Source organism: Aethalodelphis obliquidens, unplaced genomic scaffold (assembly GCF_003676395.1).
Source record: "Aethalodelphis obliquidens isolate GAN/ISIS:26980383/991018 unplaced genomic scaffold, ASM367639v1 scaffold5, whole genome shotgun sequence".
NCBI classification, from domain to species: domain Eukaryota; kingdom Metazoa; phylum Chordata; class Mammalia; order Artiodactyla; family Delphinidae; genus Aethalodelphis; species Aethalodelphis obliquidens.
The window spans coordinates 47252224-47274995 of record NW_020837949.1 but is presented as its reverse complement, the minus strand read 5'-3'; the positions used below and the strand labels follow the sequence as shown (position 1 = coordinate 47274995).

Here is a 22772-nt window from a genome sequence, read left to right as displayed (position 1 = left end):
CTCTTCTAGGTTCTGAGTTTCTCACATTTCAGCCCCACCATGTTGATCAGCCCTCTTCCGCCTCAGTGTGAATCCTCTCTTGTTGTCCCATTGACATTCTTTTCTAGGAAGAGCTGTCTTTTAAGCCAGCTTTATCATGCATATTTTACCTTAGTTTTGAATTTTAAACAAAGAAACCTTCATTCAAGTCATCAGAAATAAATACATGATATTAGGTCCCTCAAGTGACTCAGTTGTGTCATTATTTTCTTCACTACTTTCATGCAGTGTTTGTTTACTAACTGCCTACTGTGCTCTGAGCACCATGGATAGAATAATGAACACAAACATTCTATATTCTTGAGGAAAAGACCATGAACAAGTAAACAGACGAGAAATCATTGTCAGTATTCCATTCTTCCACCAAATTGTTAGAGATTGATTTTATGGAAATACAGCAGAGTTGTAACTCTCACTCCTGTCATTGGATCCCAGACACCCTGTTGTCTTTTCCAGTCGTTCATCCTCAGTCCCCAGGTTGTTGAGCTTGGGTCATGAGTACCCAGATTATGATTTGGAAAAGTAGTTTCCTGGAAAAAAAGAAGAGGTGGTTAGTCTTATAGGACTGAAAAAGAAAAAATAACAAGTGTGCTTGTCATTCAAAGCAGGGTGCTGAATGACTCTTTGCTAAATCATAGTGTTATGCACTTACCACAGAAATCATTTTCAAATGCAATATATATCACACCAAGTCAGAGCAGATATGCACTAAACATCCCTGATGTAAACCTCCCATTGGGATGGCGGCAGGGTGATTAGCGAACTTCCAGGTATTTTCTTATGTGCTTTCCTCTTAAGGTGGATAGTTATTTTTCATCTCATCGTAGCTGTAAGTTGTAACAAAGATAAATGGACCCGTGGCTTGCCAGAAGCCATAACTCTGTATTTAGTTGACATGACCAGATTCCCCATTTTGGCCTTTGAGAGCTTGAGAGTAGACTGAAGCATTCACCTCTTCTGACCCTTTTCCCTCTGTCTTCTGTCTTCTCTGGGCAGAATATCTCGATGCATAACACCGTTGGTGGGGCCATGGTGGGGCCTGGAGCTCACCAGCTTGGCAGCACCCGGATGCCCAACCATGACACCAGCGTTGTGATTCAGCAAGCCATGCCGTCACCCCAGTCCAGCTCTGTCATCACACAGGCACCTTCCACCAACCGCCAGATCGGGTAAGGAGACCTCTTCGCTGTCTCTGGGTCCTGGCTGGAGCTCAGGGAATGTTCTAGACTTTCTCCTAGTTTCTAGTCCTCAGGTTGGATAAGACAGAAGTTGGTTTTCCTGGCTGGTGTGATATTGCCTAGAGCTCAGAGTGATGTTTTTGATGGGAGAAGGGAAGAGGGAGTCTCTGTTTGGTGGAAGCTCTTTGACCCTGACTTTGGGGAGAAAAGCAAGTCATTCTGTGTCATTGTTTCTTCAAACAAGATTCTTGAACTTCAAGATGACCATGGGGAAACCCCATGGATATTGCGAGCAGAGCATGGTTCTCAGGACAAATGCTTGAGGATGGCGGAGGGAAGTGTCACCTGCCCAGCCTCCTCCCTAACAGAGTATGTCCCTCCATTCCTAAGGTCTAAGCCCATCACCTGTGTCTTTGGTGTATTTCCATGGTCCTCCTTCCCTCTGATCATTTCTTCTGTGCTTCTCTTCCTTTTTAATACCTTCTCATTAGCTCTCCTCTCTCTCTGCATTGGTCCATATTCATTCCTGGAGTAGACAAATCAAAGAAAGCAGGCCCTATCCCTCTCATTTATGTAAAAAAGAACAACACTGAGGCATTGAGAAAAATAGGTACAATGCTCCCAGACACTGTGTATTATGGGATGGAAAGAGAGCTCACTTCTGAGTATCAGGTGATAGGTCTCGGCCCTTGTTACTCAGAGTGTGGTCTGAGGACCGGCAGCGTGTGTATTACCCAGGCGCTTCTTAGAAGTGCAGGATCTCTAGCCCAGCTTCCTTCTCTCCAGAATGAGGATGGTGTCTCTTCTTTCCACCCTCACAAGAGTAAAGTGAAAAGGAAATAAAAGATTTAAGAGTGCTTGGGATCTTAGAAAGAAAAGGTAGTAACTTAAGCCAAAGAGCTATGATAAATTTATGTTGCTGGATGCTGAGAACTGCTTGCTCTCTGTTCCCAGAATTCTCTGTTTAAAATAGGAAAGGGAGCTTGCTGTGTTTGGTATACGCCATCAGAATTAGTTTGAATATTCCATTGAATAATAGATGCAGTGATTTTAAGAAAAATATTAGAAGCTGTCCCACTATTTGTCAGTCTGTCTTTTCCCTTTCTTGTTTTAAATGCTTGTAAGAATTCCACACCAACAGGGAGCACTAGGGACAATGGCTTATCCCTCCTTAGAATGCTCTAGAAAGGGTAGCTTGTCTCTCACATTTCTCAACTCATCAGGATGGGTTGTGACGTACGAAGATGAATCTTAACAAGTGGAAGTTGTGGGTGATGACTATGCTGTGAGTTTGCCCTGGGTACCTTTGGTTTCCCATTCAAGAAACAGAAAGTTAACCTGGCCATTTGAATGCGTGGCCGTGTTGGAGGAAGCCAATGCTAAATGCGCAAGTGTCTCTGTTAAAGATTTCTTTCCTTCTCAGATGACTGTGGGAGCCAATGTTGCACCACCTAAAGCAAAAACCTATAATACGCTAAGAGGGTGGGGTCGCTAAAGACAGCATTTCAATCTCAAGGGACTCCTTCACTCCAGGGGCTTGGCTTTGGGCAGACAATTCACAGGTAGGCAAGCCAATTGTAATTATTTTATTTTCCTTTCAAGGGGAGAAAAACATAAAATGTGCTAGAGTTTACTAGCAGTTTTACAGCATTCCTTCTCCCCTGGAGTTCTGCTTCCTGCCCCACGGCTGCCCTCTTGCAGGACCTTAGTATCTGGCCATTGTTAGTACAATGCTGGTGTTTGTGAAACAATCATTTACGGGTTAGCACTAAATTCTAAGATGGGTATTGACTCTGTCAGTAATGTACCCAGCTGGCCCAGGGCTGTACAGTTGGATGACATTCCTAGGCTGTGTCACTGCCCTGACAGGTGCGGGTGTTTCTCTGTTACATGTGACCTCCCGACCCACTCTGTCTTCTCGTTTATTCCCAATCCTGGGGTGTTATGTGTCTCTCCTGGTGTGTTCTAGGAGATAATGGTCACTTTTAGGACTCTATCTTGTTGCCGAGCTTGAAGGAAGCTGTTTCTTTGCTTCACATCCTTCCCTGTTGTGCTTACCATGTTGATTCCAACCCCTACTTCCTGTCATTTCCATTTTCTCCACGTGACCCATCTAAAACCTTGCCCGGATGATCATGGGGGCTCAGCAAGTAACAACCCAACCCATCTCACCAGTGGATTCAGAATGAAACTCTAGGTGGTAACATTTGGGGATGGTTGACTCTTTTAGTTCTCTCAGCAAAGAGGAAATGAGTACTTATTTTAAAACATGAGTTCCCTCTGGAGACTGTGTCTTTAAATGAGCATTTGAAATTGCAGATAGTTTTCTTTTTTTTTCTCTGAGGCTGCACAGAACCATATTGTAGTAATATTCTGATTTTTATCACAACCTCAAATATTTAAGTGTCAAAATCTGGCCAAGCCACCTGCAAATGTTTGCCATGGCTACTGGCCAACAAAAACAGCAAACAGCAATGAAAGTCTTCATTCAGGCTCAGCACTTAAGCTGCATCCAGCCAGAGAGGCTGGGACCCACCTGTGCCCACGCACAGGGCTCTTTTGCTGCGGCCAGTGGGTGTGTTCACGACTAGAACTTTGCGGGAGAGGGAGGGGGCTGCCTGTCTCCTATTCCCCCCTTTTCTTCCCTTCGACTAGTGCTCGGCTTCTGTTGCCAATCCCACTTTTGTTCTCCTTTCTGCCACTACCCCGCTTCATGTTGTATTTAAACTTAGCGGTTTGAATGGATTGGGAGTGATATTGACATGAAGGACGGGGAAATGAGAGTAGTGCCTGTTCTCAGGGAAGATTTGGGGGACAAAGTTTATGCATCCTTGTGTGCGCATTTGATTTTCGTACTTTTGGAGCAGGCATTGAGCCAAAGTAGAACAAAATGAGTGTGTATGCAAAAATCTGAAGAAATAAGGTTATAAAAGTAGGTAGACAAACCACATGGGCAACTTTCAGTGCATCCCATGTCCCCCCCAACACACACCATGCCGATGCCCAGTTCTGTCCAAGTAGCACTTTTATCTCAATAGAAACTGGAGGTAAGTATAAATATCCCAAATTACACTCGTGTGGTTAGGCAGCCTAGAAAATCACACAGCGCTAGAGAGTGTAGGAGGCATCCCCAAACTAGTGACTACTTGTGCTTAGTCAAACGGGCAGACGCTCTGTCGGAAAGAGTGTCTTTGGCTGATTGATGGTAGCATTTTAGGAGATAAGTTTTCCAGGTGAAAAAAAAAAAAGAGTGAGCCATGGGCTGTGGGAGAGACAGAAAACAAGCATGTGTTAAATATAGATGAAATCGATTCAGGCTTGGACCAAATATGTGGCAGATTCCAAGCAGTATTTCTACTCCAGTCATTTTTATTAGATATCATGTAACAGGCTCATTAATTCAGGACCAAGTCTGCAAAACCCGGGAAAATGGTGGATGAGTAGGTAACAGTAATGCAAATGCTCTCTGTCTCTTCTTCTGTCTTTTTCTCTCTTTATCTCTCTCTCTCTCCTCATATGAGACATTTTTGTAGGAGCCAGTAATCAGTTACGTAGGTGGCTATAATCTTAATACACCCCAGCCTTCCTAAAGAAGCCGATTTCTCTTTATGGAGTCAATGTTATTAGATAATTCATGCTCAGTAATTCTTCAGGAGAACTGTGAAGATAATATAGAGTGTAGAGGTCTACAAAAATGGATGTCAGTACAGAGTTCTGACGGGTTATGGGAGGCACTGCCAAAATATTCCACAAAATTTCTTCCTGTTTTCAAAATGTTCCATAGATTTAGTTCTCTGTATGGAATTGGGCAAATACATAAGCTCTTTAGATTACTGGTGACAATTATTTGACAGTAATTGTTCACAATGGAGGTGTGATACATCTAACATCAGAATATACAAGTGTTCCTACCAAGGCTGATATTTGCACAAAAGGTATCTGGTCCATTGTGGAATATTCTAGTTAAGATATCAGGAAACTAGAAAATATGTTCAACAGCGTGTGTATATGAAACCTCTCCCTGATTATATGCCGGTTTTAGTCCTGGCAAATATATGTTTGTGTGATGTGCAGCTCTATTAGCTGTTTGGTCATAAGCTCTATTTGCATGAAGCTGTCCTTAGGCAATGTAGACCTAAAACTTAGCCAGAAATTTGTATAAAATATCGTAGAAGCAAATCTTGTTTTATGTAAAAATAAAAAGGAACTGATACTCATCATAAATTGTATTTCTCACAGCTTTTACGTGATTCTTTAATAATAATACTAATGAAAAGAAGAGCTTATCCCATCTCAGAACTTGTTGGCATAAAAAGCAACACCACCTTGCCTATCGGGGAGAGTCATGTGGCTTTGTTGTATGAGTTGTCGTTGCTGCTTGAGGTGTCCATCGAGATGGGAATGTTAATTGATTCGAAGGTTTTTGTGTTATTGTTGCTCTGAAAAAAAAAAAAAGGAGAGTGGTCAATAAATGATGCCATCACAGAAGGGCGCCAATTAAAGAAGCCTTAGATAACAAAGCAGGTTACAGTTTAAGAATGTGCTTGCTCTGTAAGTGCATAGGTGTATAAATCCATTATTAAGAGTTTTCTTAAACTCCACAAACCAACGGAACATGATTAAGAGTGTCACTGCCCACAACCGGGCAGTGCTAGCGGCGTCCAGGCCAGCCTCTTCCTGCTAGAGGCAGCAGCCGGCAGGCCCCGGCTTATCACTGGCCGCCCCTGCCCCCTACCCTTCTCCAGGACAGCCTGAAGCCTCCTTTGAGTAATTCAGAACAGAAGCCATCATTTCCTGCTTTGTGTTTTGCTGAATATCACGGCCGTGAACATTGCTTTATTGTTAGAAAGTTGCTGGATCTTTCACAGCGCCGAGAACATTTACGAGGGCCCTTCAAGGGGATGCTTTCTGGGAGGGTTGACGGACTTAACCATATGGCTCCCGTTAAACCCCATACAGAGCCTTGAGAAATTACCTCTGACAAGGGGGCCAGCAGCCTTCCACTCACAGAGTTTTATGTGTGGAATGAAACATTAAGTACTGATACTTGAGGAAATATAAGGTTTCTTAACATTCAAAAGTTGTAATACCACATGGTATTGTGGCCAGATGAAGGGGGCAGAGCCAGAACACCAGAGCACATGGCTGCATATTCCAAGAAGCAGAAAAACACCCCTGCTCTCCTCTCCGAATCTGGTTCTTGCCTGTGATCCCTCAGGCCAGTCTTGTATGTCTTGGTGTCTCAGCTTCTCACCCAGAACACAGCAAGTCTGGTATCTTAGCTTGGACTGCTATAGAAAAATACCATAGACCCGGTGGCTTAAACAATAGGCGTTTATTTCTCGCAGTTCTGGAGGCTGGAAAGTTCAAGGTCAAGGTGCTGGCAGATTTGGTTCTTGGTGAGGGCTCTCTTCCTGCCTCGCAGATGGCCGGCATCTCACTGTGTGATCACCTGACCTCTTCTTCGTGCATGGAGAGAGAGAGACAGACAGACAGACAGACAGGCAGATTGACAGAGAGACAGAGAGAGAGGAGAAAGAGACGGAGAGATGGTGTCTCTTCCTCTTCTTAGGACACTAATCCCATTATGGGGGCTCATGACCCGTTTAAACCTAATTACCCGCAAAGGCCCCACCTCCTACTACCATCACACGGGGGTTAAGTCTTCAACATATGAATTTGGAGGAAGACACGTTCAGTCCATAACAGCTAGTCTTCTTGGGAAAGAAAATTGAAAGTCACTCTTCAGTGGCTTGAGCTATTTGTTAGAAAAGCCCGGGATTAGCAGGCTGATACTAAAGAGAAGAAAGGAAGCTAACGTTTATCCAACATCTACTATGTGCCCGGCACTGATCTAGCTTTGCATGTTGTTTTCTATCACATTCCAAGAGCCCAGAGGGGTAGACGTTAGTTGCTCTGGTTTTTTTTTTTTTTTTTTTTTGCTCTAGGAAGAGAAGTAACTTGTCCAAAGTCATTCAGCCAGTGAGATGAGCAGATTTTTGAATGTGGCTCTATTGGACTTCAAAGCACATGTTTTCCCTGTGCTCCTGCCCATAGCAATCCCAGTGCTGTGGAAGACACATGAGCATGTCTCACCATTTGGGAGAGTCATCTAACCACAAGAGTTGGCTAATGCTTAGTCTCTGGTTACAGTGTAAAGAGCTTCTGTGCTTTCACACACCTGCAGGGCGGTCAAGGGCAGAGGTGGACACACTGAGTTGCCAGCAGCTGCTTCAGTCCTTCAGTAGAAATACACAGGAGTTCCCTGGCCCTCAAGGAAGGGGGATTGGGGGCTGTTTGAGCACATGGATACAAAAAGGCCCTGTACCTGGGAGATCTGGCCAAATACCCTTATTTGTAAGAAAACCAAAGTCAGCACTGAGAGTGCTGCCCTTTCTCCAGCCATTTGGTTGCTGTACAGTTGGCTTTGTGGTTTGCAGGAAGACCCTATCCCCTGCCCAGATGAAGTGTGACTTCCAGCCTATTCTGATTCCTGTGTGGATAGGTGACTTTGCCTGTGACATCCTCTTGGGGGGGGGGGGATTTCATTTCTGAATCTTACAAACAGAAGCCCTGCTCACAAAGTTCCAGAACCTTCCATATAAGTGTCTCTGTGTGTTTTGACCTTCTCTTCCCCCCCCCCCCCGCCATTTCTAGACTAGATAGGCACAGGTTAGGGTCTGCTTCTAGAGCAAGTAGCCTAGGATCATTCAGTCTGTGTCTGTTGTAAATTTGGACACTTGTTCTTTTGTGCAGCATGTTGAAAAGATATGCCTGGAAAAGGCGAGCTTGCTCAGAGCCAAACCATGTCAGGTCAGAGGGGAGTCTTGGAAAAGCATTGGCCTTGGGTTCAGAAGTCATGGGTTTAGGCTCTGCCACTCAGAAAGGTTTATAACCTTGGCCAAGTGCACAACAGCCCTCGGCCTCAGTTCCTTCATCTATATGTGAAAAGTTTAACCAGCTGATTACAAGTCACTCTCAGCAACACAATCCTGATTCAGTGCTTCTTTTCTGTCTCAAATATATTTTCTCCTTCGGTTTGTTTTCCTCCAGGAGCTGAGTTTGGTAGGGGGTCTAGATGATCTGAGTTCCAGGATGAGTTCACGTGCCCACATGGGTAAGAACAGGATAGGACTTGGGAATGCTTGGGAAGAGGAGACCAGTACAGTCAAGAGAAGGGTCCTAACATATGAAGCCAGAGAGACCTGACTTCCAGGCTCAAATCCTAGGTGAATCACAACAAACTTATAATTCTATCACATGGGAATGAACACACCCGTTTTACAGCTGAGTAAAGTGAGGTTCAGAGATTACATGACTTGCCCTAGGTCATACTGATGATGGCAAGAGGCGGAACTGGAAGCCAGGCCACCTACACCTCACTGTCCCAAGGGTCCAGATGAACTTGACTTCTCCAAGTTTTGATTTCCTCACATGTAAAATGAGGAAGCATCACTAGAAAATTCTCAAAGTCTCATCCAGCACTAAAAAGCTGATGATTTTCATAACAGATTTAATTTTGAAAACTACTTGGAAGGTCAGTTGTTTGGGGGCTCAGTGCTATACGCAAGACTATGTTGTTTCCTCCCTTGCACTAATCTTATCAACAAACTGTTCTTTTATTCTCATTTTGCTAAAAGTGGCTTATTGCTGAAGATCTGACTAGAAAAACACCTAAACAACAGAACAGTCTTTTAGTGAAAGACATAAAACAAGTGTAATGCAAGAAATTGGGACAATTATCTTGCCAGACATAGCTCTATGGGAAAATGCAGTCCACTGTCTTCTTTTTTAGACTTAACTGTTTATTGGGGTTACTTTATAGATGGCCTGAAACATAAGGCTTTACCTTATATCAATATTTAGTGTTTTCCTAGGGGTAAGCCTTGGATAAGATGCCAAATAACTAAACACTGGGAGTTGAGGATATATATTTCCCATAATATAAAATGCAATGATTAACTGCACCTTTCTGTACTTGTCAGAGTTCCTACATGGGGATTGGCTCAGTATTTTCTGTTTTCAGGGCCAGAATCACGAAAGCCTAGCTGGCTCACCACTGTAGGTTTACATGAGTCCCAGTGTTGTGTTTAAAAGAGTCCCGGAGCTAAGTGTAATTATTCCTTGAAGAACACCAAAAGGTTTAGTAACATGGGAAAATGACTGGTGTGTGCAGCGCTCTCCAAGGTGAGCATGTTAGGAGAAATGAACCTGATAAAGCAGAGCTGGTCCTTTGCAACTGGGAGGACACTTTGCTTTTTTGAAGACTGAGCATGTGCTTGTAACATGGCAGTGTCCCAGGGAGCATTTCTGATTATTTGTAACTTTCACATTCTTACAGACTAAATGTCTCATAAAGTATAAATAACTCTTGTCTGAAACTGATTGACAAGTAGTTTCTGAGTTAAAAGAGAAGGACTGCAGATAACCTGTGGTGCCCATTGCAATACTATGTATTCACATAATTGGACATTTTAGGATTTAAAAGATAAAGGATTCAATAAGTTCTCTCATATGTATTTTTCAGTAATATTAGTCCAAATGGATTTTCTTTACCATTATTTTTTATATCCTTTCTATGGAGGATTTAGTTAAAGATGATACAAACTATGTGGACCTTTTACCTTTGGTTGGATGAGAATATCACATAAATATCCAGTTTGGTCTTGGATTTTGGATACAAAGGGAATCCTTCTGTTAAGTTTCAGTTACATGCAAATGGAATCCTATTTCAGTGAGGCAGTGCAATGCCATTGCTAGAGATTTGAGAGCCTGGCTGGTGTTTCTGACTCCACCACTCACAACCCCTTGACCTCTCTGGGCCCTACTTTTCCATCTTATAAAATGAAAGAATGAAACTAGATTGTCTAACAAGTGCCCTTCTCTAGCTCTTAGGAACATGTTTGTTTCCTTATCATGACTACCACTCGACCACAGCACTGTTTGGCTGGTAGGGATTATGGAAGAAAACATTTCATAAAACAGATACGCCACATTTAGCAGACAATCTAGTAATCTATTTACCGAGTATGTTGTGCTTTTGGTAAATATCAACTATAAAATTTCTATAGAGTAATAAACATTCTTAATGGTACCAGACACATTTAAAAGAACTTGGAGTTTTATAGTTTCCCCTGCTTTGGCAAAGTGCATTTTGGCTGGTGAATAGACCGGTAAAGTCTGTAAAATGATAGGACCCTGGTGAGTGTGGGGTACAGACATGCTGGAATGTGCTTGGGTTGCTTTTTACAGAGTTGCAGGTCTTTGCAGAGAACAGATGGCCCCAGACATCTTTGAAATGCTAGAAATGACTTCCTGAGTATACTCGTCATATATTGGTTCCGATCTGGTAATTCATAAGCCAAATACACAGCACTTTACAGCTGACCTCCGATCTATTATTTTCAGTCCATAAAACCAATAAACATCGGTACACAAACAATCATAATGACGACTGCCACAACAAACACCCATCCCCCGGTCACCAAGCCACTGAACACTTGTCAAATGCACGGTGGCATTCTCAGCATCTGTAGGGCCTGGAGGCCAAGCGTTTGGCAGGTTCTTAGGGATCACTGGTTAGTGTGACATTTCTTCTCACTCTTCCCAGAGTTTTGCTCAAATTGAATACTTGAAGAGATAAGCAGTAAAGTGCTAGATTGAAGAGAACTGGAGACTGCTTCCACTTCAGTATTATTTGGGTAGTATGAGTGACGCCATTTGATGAGCCTGCAAACTCAGTGAAACCAAAGTCTACCCCTGAAGCTTTCTATAACTCTATATTGAGTCAGGGTGTATTTTTAATGACAAAATTAGACAAAAATGCAACTTTATAGTTACATGTTTCAAATCACAGCCTCTCTAAAACATAGAAAGAATGAATTTAAAAATAATCTGAACTGAATTGTATATTGTTCGAGGAGACTGGGGAATTTTTTTTTTTTTTTTTTTTTGCGGTACGCGGGCCCCTCACTGTTGTGGCCTCTCCCGTTGCGGAGCACAGGCTCTGGACGCGCAGGCTCAGCGGCCATGGCTCACGGGCCTAGCCGCTCCGTGGCATGTGGGATCCTCCAGGACCGGGGCACGAACCCATGTCCCCTGCATCGGCAGGCGGACTCGCAACCACTTGCGCCACCAGGGAAGCCCGAGACTGGGGAATTTTAATCTCCAGTTGCATCCAAATGAAAATTGTGTGTGTGTGCCTGGTGTGTATGTGTACACACATTTCCTAATACTTTTCTTTACTGGAACATCATTTAGGCCATTTGACATGTATATAACCTTATTCAAAACTCTTGAAGAAATTTTCCAGGGGTATTCCACAAAGCATGATTTTTCATAATGCCCTGAATGTCCTTTATAACCCCCCTCTTACATGACAATAAACTACGCCAGCACCTTGGAGCCACTTTTAAAGAATAGTCACAGAGACTAACAAGCATAATAAGATTAAAAAGGAAAAAAACTCATGTAGCTTCACGTTAGGCCCTTAACCTAGTTTTCAGAAAACTGAAACAATTCCTCATTATCTAGAAAATGACCATTTGGTTGATGAATTATGTTTTCAGGAGTAGCCACTTTTTATTTCTCTGACACCTTGACATCACTGGCGTGTGGGGTGAGATACTTAAGTGCTAATGCGGAGGTCCCTGGAGGGTGGTGACAGCTAGATCCTAGAGTCGGGGAGAGAGAACGCCACCTCAGGGGGTGGCTCCCTCCCTGTGAGGAACAGGGTGAATATCTCATAGAAAAGTGGCTGTGGCACTAACCATGGGCTTGGGGCTTCACCAAAGAAGGATTTGATCTACTGGGAGATTCTGATTCATAACTGAAGTGAAATGGGGGTGGCAGGGCACTCCTCTAGAACCCTGACTTTCTCTTCCTCCTCTCTCCCTCTTTCCTCTCTCTTTTCTTCCCGTCTCCCCTAGAAAGAAAGGAGGAATCCCTCAAATTATTCATATCTGCCATTTGGCCATGGCTCTGGCTAAAAGTCTGGAATTGGAGAAAGCTTAAAACTTTTAACTAAAAGGAAAATAAGAGATTTTCCTTTTAGATTTTGTGTGTGCGTGTATGTGTGTGTGTGTGTGTGTGTGGTGTCAATTACTCGAAATGTCCCAATCCCCCCTCATTGTGTGGATAGCTGCTATTTATTTAATTTAGCTCTGTAGTCAAGCACTTAGCAGGAAACCAGAGGAGTGACTTTGTCCAGATCTCTTTTGGCAAATGCGTATGTGTGTTTGTGTGTGTGTGTGTGTGTGTGTGTGTGTGTGAGTGTGAGAGAGAGAGAGAGAGAGAGAGAGAGAGAGAGAGAGAGGGAGAGAGGTTGATTTTTATAAAAAGAGTGTGTGAAACTTTGGCTGCCCCACCAAAGCCACAGACAACCAACCTTATATTGGGTCCACTGCGTTCCATAATTATTATTGCCATTAGGAATAATTATTATTTGCCTCATTGAGTTGGCAGTTTGGAACCTGCCTGAGACTGAGGGCTTCTCACAGGAGCCGAAGCACACAAAGGCTGAGTATTCACCCACAAGTGCTTCAACATGTTTGGACGACATCCTTTGCTTGGTTCACTTCATTGTATTTCAGACACATCGAGCTTCAAATTGAATGAAAAGTTTATCAGATACAAAACCAGCGTGAATGAGCGCCTGCGCTCAGACAGCTTTTTTGATTGGGTGCCAGAATTCTTGGCTTTTCTCAAGTCTGGAGATGAGCAGTCTTTTCATGCCACTCTCTTCCTTTAATTAAAAATAGAAAAATAAGTAATAAGATGGGTCTTCAGTTAGAGGCTGGGCTTCAAATGGTACAAGAGGGAAAAGCAGAAGAATGACAGGAACACCCAATGGCAAGGCAGCACGTTCATTTAGGAGGCGGAATAGTTACAACCTTAACTTGATTTTTTCCTGATTTGTTTTGCCTCCTTGCCCGCGGACTCTCCGGATTCCAGATTCTGTACTGTTTCCTCGTCCTTTTGCCTTATCATTTTGAAATAGCTGTGCCATGGGTATCCCCTCCGCCCTCCTTAGGGACCTCAGATAGAATGTGATCAGGTATTTTGAACCATGGAGCCCTCACAACAGAAGCTGTTCTCGGCGGAAAGGTTCACTGAGTCATTAAAGAAGAAAGAGCATGACAAGATGTTCTTCCAGACGTTGTTTTTCCTATAAGACTTTGTGGGTTTCTTGCCAAAGTCTATACCAGTCACAGGCTGGCGAGCATTTAAAGAGAAGAGCCCACACCCTTCTGCGTGGGGGTCTGTCCCCTCCCCTTAACCTATTCCTTCCAGAGTGGAAGTTTGTAGCAATAGCTGCTGAATCAGACCCCTCAAGAGCCTCCTCAAAACCGCTGAATCAGAAGAAGGAAAAAAAACCCAACAGTTTCCATTCGATGTGTCAGACCCAACACAATTGAGTGAATGTTGACTTTGTCTCCAGACACCCAAACGGTCTGTCCTCCATCCCCAAACCAACTGCGATTCCTAGACAGGGTCAGGGAAGACCAGGGCAGCCTTGCTGGGCACTAGGCCAGGCACCATGTCTTCAAAATAAATATTCCTCAATCGGTCAGGAATGGAGGCAACTGGGTACCCACCTTCTCCCAGATGTGGTGCCTGTATGGGGTGAGTGACAAGAACCTCTCCCCTGTCCTAGGCATTGAAAAGAGATTTCTTTTGTTATTACACTCCATTAAGTGGGTTCCTTGGGTGAATACTTCTGTACAAATGAGAAACAAGTGAAAGTTTCACTGTAGTGATTTCCAGGGATTTGTGGTCCTCGATAATATATGTATGAAAACTGTTTAGTGGGGAAAATATTACAGAGGAGCATTCCTGTCTGAGTTTTCATAAAAGATGACAAAATCGTGCTGTAGAGAAAAAGAAATCCAGCACTTTCTCAGTAGCAGTAAAGCTCGTCTTCAGGTTAGATTTCCTGCGAGTGTAGAATTGCCGCTTTTTCATTTGTTCTAGGAATTTAGGGGTAGAGAAAGGCCAGGGAAATTGGCCTCCACCTGCATGGAGTTTAATAAAGATGGACCCTTAACTTTTTCATTTTCAATGGTAACCTTCACAAGGAACCGCTTTTTTACAAAGCCCTGTGGAGTATATTATTTATAGCAGTCCTAATATACCTCATTGTTACTTTTTTATTCAAAGATCCTGTTGTACCACGTCCTTTTTAGTGTTACAATAGAAAGTGCTTGTTTTCAGGGTATTTCTTTCTATAGAAAGCATTTGATCCTTCATGTTTTCATAATGAATTTCTCTGGAGTTTTACAAAATCTAATTGTTGTTACATTGGTTTCTATACTGATGGGTCTGATGTTTCTTCTACTAAATGTTGTCTCTCCGTTAATTGACTTAGCTTTGAGTCCTTTTCTACAGTCAAGCAATGAAAAGAGCTTGCAGATTTTGTTAATTGTTCCGAATGAGGTGTGTGGTGAGTTTTGGGGAGCTTCCAAACAGAACTGTGTACTGTCAGAGACAAAAGTCACATTAGATGGCAGACCCCAAGGGAGAAGAGGTGACATCACAGTCTGCCATATGACAACACCAGGGAAATAGTTGTTTTCTCAGCTGCACAGAGATTTCTCCCCTTTTTCTTTTTTTTTAAAGGGAATTCCTTTATTTTTATTTTTTATTTGTTTATTTATTAATTTACGGCTGTGTTGCGTCTTCGTTTCTGTGCGAGGGCTTTCTCTAGTTACGGTGAGCAGGGGCCACTCTTCATCGCGGTGCGTGGGCCTCTCACTATCGTGGCCTCTCTTGTTGCGGAGCACAGGATCCAGACGCGCAGGTTCAGTAGTTGTGGCTCACGGGCCTAGCTGCTCCGCGGCATGTGGGATCTTCCCAGACCAGGGCTCGAACCCGTGTCCCCTGCATTGGCAGGCAGATTCTCAACCACTGTGCCACCAGGGAAGCCCCCCCCCCCTTTTTTTTAAATGACTGCCTGGTATAAAAGATGAGCAGGTAGATCCCAGCACATTATCACGTGATGTCTACGTGCCATGTTATAAAGATGAATTATTAGAATACTAGAATCCACTCAACCATTCAGGAGCTGCCAAAGGCGAGGGTTGTGGCGATTGGCCAGGTGGGCAGGGCACCCCATCTCCCAGGTACCCCCTCACCCAGAGCAGTTCCACATTTATTCACTTAGTTGAGTTTCTACATAAACATTTCTCTTGATAAAGAGTTCTATAGCAAGAAAACAGTTTGAAAACTACAGGCTTAGGAGATTCTTCTCTGTATATGTACTAGGAGAGAAAAGGTGAATTCTTGGATGTGCTGATGCAGGCATCATCTTGAAGACCACTTCCCCAGAGAAGTAGTGATACCTTCGCCATTGTGGAGGTAAATGAGATTGGAGAAACAAGCTGTGGTTTCTGAAGTGAGGGCGTGGTGAGGGGAATAAACCATGAAAGAACTTTTAGCAACTGAATGGGAGGAAGAAAATTGTCAAAAGGAAAACGTCAAAAGACGGAAAAAGTCTTTTTGAAAATTGTCAAAAAGACTTCATGGAAATCTATCCATTTGAATCTCTCAGCAAAAGGTAGAACGACCACAGAGGAAATTGTACTGTTTCAGTTCACTCTTTTAGGCAGATGCAGTAACACTTGGGATCACAGGGTCTGAGGCGCTGAGACCCAGGAGGGCCAGAGAGGCAGCACCAATGGACCGAGGACCCCAGATGCCCTTGCGTCGTCCGTCCACCTTCAGTCTGCAGATCTCCTCTCTTTGCCTAATTCAGTTTAGCTCTCTAGGACTTTACTAGTATTTTTTCTCTCTGCAATTTCACCCGTCCCACAGTCCAGCCTGAACTCTGCCCCTCAGCATACCTAGAACAGTATAAAGGCAACTTCCTTGGAAGCCTCCGCCCCAGTGCTCAGCCCCTAGGATAATCCCTTACTTCTTCCTCCTTCGCAGGCCCAGCATGGCCTGTCTCATAGGCAAGCCTCAGTTATTTTCACCTTTAACTATGGTACATGTGTTGTTGTGAGTCGAATTGCATCCCCCCAAAAGATCTGTTGAAGTCCTAACCCCGGCTGCATCCGAATGTGACCTTATTTGCAAATAGGATCTTTGCAGATACAATCAAGTTAAGATGAGGTCATACTGGCTTCTGGGGGGCCCTAAACCTGATGATTGGTGTCCTTATGAGAAGGCCACGTGGAGACACCAGGAGGATGCCATGGGATGGCACAGGCAGAGACTGCAGTGATGCAGCCATAAGCCAAGGAAAGCTAAGATATGTCAGCAACTGCAGCAGCCGGGAGAGAGCCGGGAACAGATCCTCCCTCAGGGCCTCCAGAAGGAGCCAACCCTGTGATACCTCGACTTCCGAAGTCTAACCTCCAGAGCTGCAAGAGAATCAATTTCTGTTGTTTTTAAGCCACCCAGTCTGTGGTAATTTGTTATGACAGCCCTAGGAAACTAATACATGTGTCTTCATGTAATTATGGACCTGTTTGTTTTGCCAACAGAATTGTGGTTAAAAAAAAAAAAATCTCTTACTCCATTCTCCTTTTATTCAACTGTAACAGATGTATGGATAAAAACATTAAGTGAAAAAAGCTAACTAGGAATAAAAATAAAACTACTCTCTGGAGTAGTGGTATCTTGGAGTCGGGACCTGTTCGGTGGGACACCCCCAAATCTCCATTTGTACAGAAAGGGAATAAAGATGACTGCTCTCCATCAAACAGATCCCCCATTAATATATTCTAATGAAAGATATTATTAGAGATGCATTTTACCTGGGCTTCAAACCTGTACTGCCATAAAATCCACTTTGAGGGGAACAGGGGAGAGTTTTCTTTAGACATGCATTCTCTGCTCAGTGGTATCTGCCAGATAGCTATAGGGGCTTTTACACTCAGCCTTCCAGAAGTTTTTAGCAGCTAATGACATTCCCTGAACATTGAAGGCAAGGTCACCCATGACTGGTCTGAGGAAGGACAGTCCAGGGTGATGGGTTTTTTGGTTTTGTTTTCGTGTGTGTGTGTGTGTGTGTGTGTGTGTGTGTGTGTGTGTGTGTGTGTGTGTGTGTGTGTGTGTGTGTGTGTGTGTGTGTGTGTGTGTGTGTGTGTGTTTCTTTAGACAGTGAGCTTAATCACCAAGAGATTTCTTTTAGGTGGTACCTAATTCCTTTCAGCCCTTCAGCCCGCGGGCTGGTGCTCATTTTCATGACTGATCAGGGTTTTAGCTGCTGTTCTCCTAATACACGTTTTTGAAAAAGGAAGTAGCTTATGTGGCGGCACTGTTCTTTTGATCTGTTAACTTTTCTTAATTCTTTTTGAAGCATCCTTCTGCCTCCATCTCTGGCTCTGAGTGATTTAAAGGAAAAATCCTGAAGTTTATATGCTCCAAGAAACCTAATGCTCTGAGAAATCCAATAAAGCCCACCGCCAGAATTGTGTCGGGAGGCGAGCGGGTACGAGATGACCACCCAGAGCGAGCGCCCGGATGGGAGGGCGTTAAAACCAAGTAGACAGATATCTGTCTGTGAGTCCACCACTGAGCAGGGTTTGCCAGCTATAGATCCCTGTGAAGGTGGGACTAGACTGACACTGACTCAGCATTAGCAAATTTCTTATTTGCAATCAGGGAAGTTTATTCACTCCTCAGTGTAAAGAAACAAGGGCTCTTCTTGCCCTTCGCATTCCCCCCCCACCCTTACTTAGCAGCTTTGTTTGAATTTTCACACCTTAGGAACTTTGCGTTTTTTTAGATCTAGAGTGATTCTGGGTTTTCTTTCTCTTAATGGGCTCATCAAATCACTATGTCACCTCGATTCCTTCATATTTTTAATAAACCTGAAAACGGAAGCAATTCCGCTGGCCAAGCCACTGAGGTACTGTGTTGTGACACATCCTCAAGCTCATGCTGTTTGTGATCTTCATCCTTATTGGTCAGAACTCTGGTTGGGTGTTTTCCAAACGTGGGTTCCTCTCCCGGTCCTGGTGAAAGCCCCGTAGATGAGCGTGGTGGCCATTATGGCAAGAGGAGAGGGGAGGAAGCAGACAGTTCCCCGGAGCTGCTCAGAACTCTGGGAGGGATCCAAGATGTTCTGATAATTTTCGTCAAATAATAACTGTGAAGAAACTTCCCGCAGTTCAGACCAGTAAAAGCAATGGGATAATTGTTCCTGTCAGCTCTCTGACAACTCCTGCGTCTCCCCAGCTGAGACATAACAATGGAACTCTTCGTGTGGCTTATTCTATCCTTTTGTGCTTTATAACTTCCATCAGAAGTAGAGAATGATTAGGGGCAAGAGCAGGGTCAGGATAATTTGATCACTTTCACCAGCAAGCATTTTTCTCTGGCATGATAAAGACAAGCAGGAAGGCATCATGAATCTCAGACTTTGAAATGATTAAAAAAGTCCAACCTAAATACAAAATAAGTTTTCATTTACTAAGTCTTCTAAAAACTGATTTGTAAGCAAACCAGTAATAATCACATTCTGGCTGGTGGCAACAAGTGGGAAAGAATGGGACAGCCCAGCATGGCCTCAGGGCATGTTTTGTCCATCCCACAAAACTACCTTCTGGTCTGGCATCACTCTTCTCGCCTGGCAACTGCCTGGCTCCGAAGGGCTGCAGTCTGGAGTGTCCTGGCAACACCCCACAGGGCATTTCTGATGGCAGAAAACCAGACCCAAGGTGGAGAGAGTGGTCCAGCCCTGGCTTCTGGCAGTGAGCCTCTTGCTATGTGACCAATCATACATAAGATCAGCTCAAATGTTACTGTAAAAGGTGGGTTATTAAATCCATAGGATTCTAAATAGTTCAGTTGTTTATCTACACTTGACTTTATTCCAAAAAAAGGACTTACAGAGACTTACAGAAAGCACAGTACAACAGTATTAAAAACAAACACAAAATCTGTGGAAGAAAGGAAAGCAGTGTGAGAAAATTCTAAATGAGATGGAAAGACACTGAAATAGTTTGCTGCTAATGACTCTTGTCATGATTGCTATCATCTTTTAAGTAAAATCAGTGTCTGAGTCTGCCAGCACGGAGCACTTCTGTAGGAGAGCACTTCTATAGGAGTCATCAACTTTTAGGAGAGAAATGAAGCTTGTTTTTGGCTCTGCAGTGGATTTTTTTAGGTATACGTTCAACTTCATCTAATCATTGGTACTGTGTATCATCAGCATACTGTTTTGGAACATGTGTTTATGAGCACTGAAAGAGTAGGCCAAAGGTAGCAGGATTCTTTGGGAATTAAAAAAAAATAAGTTTTGTAAAACTAAGCAGGCCATTGTGGAGGTGGACTGAGGCGGGGGGTGGGAGGGAGGGCAGACTCATTAGCATCCTGATATAAAGTTCTAAGCAGCGAATAAGAGGCTTAAATACATAAAGAGCGAGGCTAAATTTGGGCCAATTTCCTGTGAAATCTCTTGTGTAATATTTTCAATTTGTGCTTGTTTAATGTGGTTTATTTTCCTAAGGTTCACGGTATAGGTTTTAAATTCAGCCTTGACTACACACATGTGTCGAGAGGTTATAAAACGAGAACCAGCTCCGACCAGTCTCCAACTGGATGCCCTTAGGTGGAAAACATTACCTCCTTTTCAATACCTAAAATTTCTTCATGGGCACTGACTTAATCTTCTTCCTATCCAGTTCCTGACTACTTTTCCATCACCTGGTTTCACCAGCACCTGTCCAGTGACATTGGTTAGTGCACCTAAGGATGCTACAAGGCCTCTTCACTCCAGATCAGGACTCCAAGGCTATTTTGGGCAGGCCTGACCCCTCTGTGAAATCTCAAATTCTTGACACAGAGGGATAATTCCACCCTTTCCAATTAAAAATAGAGAAAACACCTCAGGCCCTCCAGAGGGCTCTGATTTGCAGTACCAAGTTCTAATTTTGGCCTCTGATGTCCTGGATCACATCTACTCTAGGATGGGGCCATTTCCTATAGATAGCAGTAGTGTTTCGGTGACTTGAATATAGTATGCAGGACCTATATTGTAAGTCAGACCTTAATTAAACTAGATAGGACCTCTCTGTTGTTTGTGGCACTTACTATATCAGACCTTGTCTTATAGTTACCTGGTGTTTGTCTCTCCGTCTAGGCTTTAAGTCCTTAAAACAAAGATTGTGGTGTATCTCCTGCAACACCCAACATGCTACATAATATAGAAGACTATATACTACTGAAAGTGTGCTTATACATGTGGGTATAAAGTTGTCGAAAAGAGACGACACGTATATGCCAAGTTTCTTAATTTAAACAGTAAGAGATCTATAGGAGAGATAATAAGTTGCCCGAGTGTTTTTATCTCCTTCATTGCGTTACCATTCAACAAAATATTCATCATTCATTCATTCAGCTAACTTTTACCAGGGACCTTTTTTTTTTTTTTTCCTGAAGGTACACAAGGCTTCTAAGTCTAGGTTGTAAAACCAAATAATACTGTTTACAGTTCTAGTTTCATTTCCAGCTGTACCTGTGGTACAGGGTGCAGTGATGTTGAAATCGGGCATCTTCTCTTTGCCTCCACTGTATTTTCTTACCTATTCTTTTGACTTCTGTTTTCTCTTGGCATGAGTCTTTCTCAAGACTGTGGATCTGGGCTACGAATGGTCGAGTTATTCTCCAAGCCGCTGTTTTCCCTGGAAGGGACAACCTAATTCTTAGCTGCTGCTGGCTTTCTTACTGAGGATGTAGTCTCTCTCTTCTCACCTGCCCACCCAGCTTTCTAAATAACTCAAGTGTGGTGTCAGGAAACTAGCAGCCTAGAAATGTGAGCCTCACTTTATGGTCACTTTCCCCCTGACATTCTATTACGAGAATTTTCGAATATAAGAAGCTTCAAGAATTATTAATTTACCACCTAGATGCTACAATAACCGTTGCACTACACTTGCTTTATCATATATTTGCAGATTTATCTGTCTATCCATCCATAAATCCTTCTTCTTCTTTTGATGCCTTTCAAAGTAAGTTGCAGACTCAGTCATTTTACCCCTAACCACTTCAGCATCCGTATCACTAAATAGAACTCCTTATTTAGTTATGGTTCTTTTTCTGTCGTCGAAGTTTATAAAGAGTAAACTGCACGGATCCTAAGTATGTTAACGGCCACATTTAATGTAGGATATCATTTTCTTTTCAGTTTTTCTCATTATCAGGAACTAATCACGAAGATAAAAAAAAAAGACTCTGTAATATCCAAGGTTAGCATATTTAGGTGGTGAGTATTCCCGTAAGTTTTTCTTAGCTGACAATATCTGTCCTAGTGTGAAAGGGGCAGGAAGAGAAAAGGAGTGTGTGAGGCTTACATGTTAAAGGCCTCGCTTTGTAGACAGACGAACAGCTCCTTCTACCACCTCTGTATTCACTAACTTTTTCTTCGGTCCCTTGTTGCTGCAACAGTAGGAGAGGTTGTATATGTGGTGGTAAGGGACACAAGTTTTGGCATCATAGAGCCTAAATTCAAACTCAAGTCACATTGACCTTGGACAAGTTATATTTAATCATTGCTCAGTGCATCTGTTCCCTCTTCTGTTAAAATGAGGATCATATTACCATCTGAGGTTGTGATAATTCAATAAGATAATGGATGAAAGTTATCTGGTACATAGTAGATGCTCAATGATATTAATTCGTATCATTATTACCACCTAAATAACAGCTCACTGTGTGGTTAGAGGTAAGTGCATAGGTGTGTAGTTAATTCAGAAAGACTTTAATTTGGTAATCTTCAGTTTTCAGATTACCAAAGTGAATCTTTTGTGTGCTCAAGGAATTTTTGAGGAAATACTGAAAATGTATTTTCCTCACTGTTTTAACGGAAATGAACACTATTTAGTGTCGACTGAGATGTCTACTTTTGTGTCAGACAGCATAACCATTGGCTTTTCCTCACAGTGTCTCCATCTTGTGTCCCCGGGGTAATGCCTTACCTAGGAAGGGAAGAGCAAGAGACAAAGGATATCATGTTTCCTCCACACAGTTCCCAGGGCTTTCTTTGCAGCCTGAAGTCACAAGGTGGTTTCTTTTGTGCTCAACCACAATACCATTCCTTCAAGCAGCCAGGCTTAAAACCCAGTAGCTCCCTTGGCTTCTCCGCTCCACTGCCCCCCATCTTAGATCAGCTGCACATTCATCTGAATTTGCTCCGTACTTCCCTGCCAAGCCTCACGTGTTGTGGTGGCTTGTATGGTAACACTCAGAAAATATCTGTTGATTCGCTTAGGTCATGTGGCTATTTCTCAGAAACCTACATGGGGAAAGTTCAGCTCTTCCTAGGAACCAAACCGCAGTTGCTTGCTGCTTCTGCCTGCCTTCAGAGGTGATAAGGGGAGACCAGTTTAGGAAGAGTTAGAAGCTGTGAAAGCTGTTCTAGAAGGTAGACACCGTCCAAGGAAGACTGGCCACAAAGTGGCATCAAAAGACCCACAATGGGACAATCTGAGGCTAAAGCCTTCTTACTGAGTCAGAAAAGGACAGCTGTTGGGCATCACTGACCGTGGGGAGTGGAGGAAAGTGGCAATTCTGACATGTGGCTGATACAACGTTAGCAATTTCCCAGCT

At 43.2% G+C, this 22772-nt stretch overlaps 1 protein-coding gene and 1 pseudogene across 3 annotated transcripts in view; one reads left to right on the top strand and one right to left on the bottom strand.

Moving 5' to 3' along the window:
• The window catches only part of CREB5 (cAMP responsive element binding protein 5), a 416133-nt gene that overhangs the window by 160859 nt on the left and 232502 nt on the right, over positions 1–22772 (top strand). For all 3 annotated transcript variants that reach the window (XM_027102311.1, XM_027102312.1, XM_027102313.1), the window contains exon 5: positions 1036–1208. In XM_027102311.1, coding sequence (XP_026958112.1) covers positions 1036–1208 — 173 coding nt within the window. The remainder of the gene's footprint in view (positions 1–1035; positions 1209–22772) is intronic.
• The window catches only part of LOC113618507 (40S ribosomal protein S2 pseudogene), a 50876-nt pseudogene continuing 33664 nt past the window's right edge, over positions 5561–22772 (bottom strand).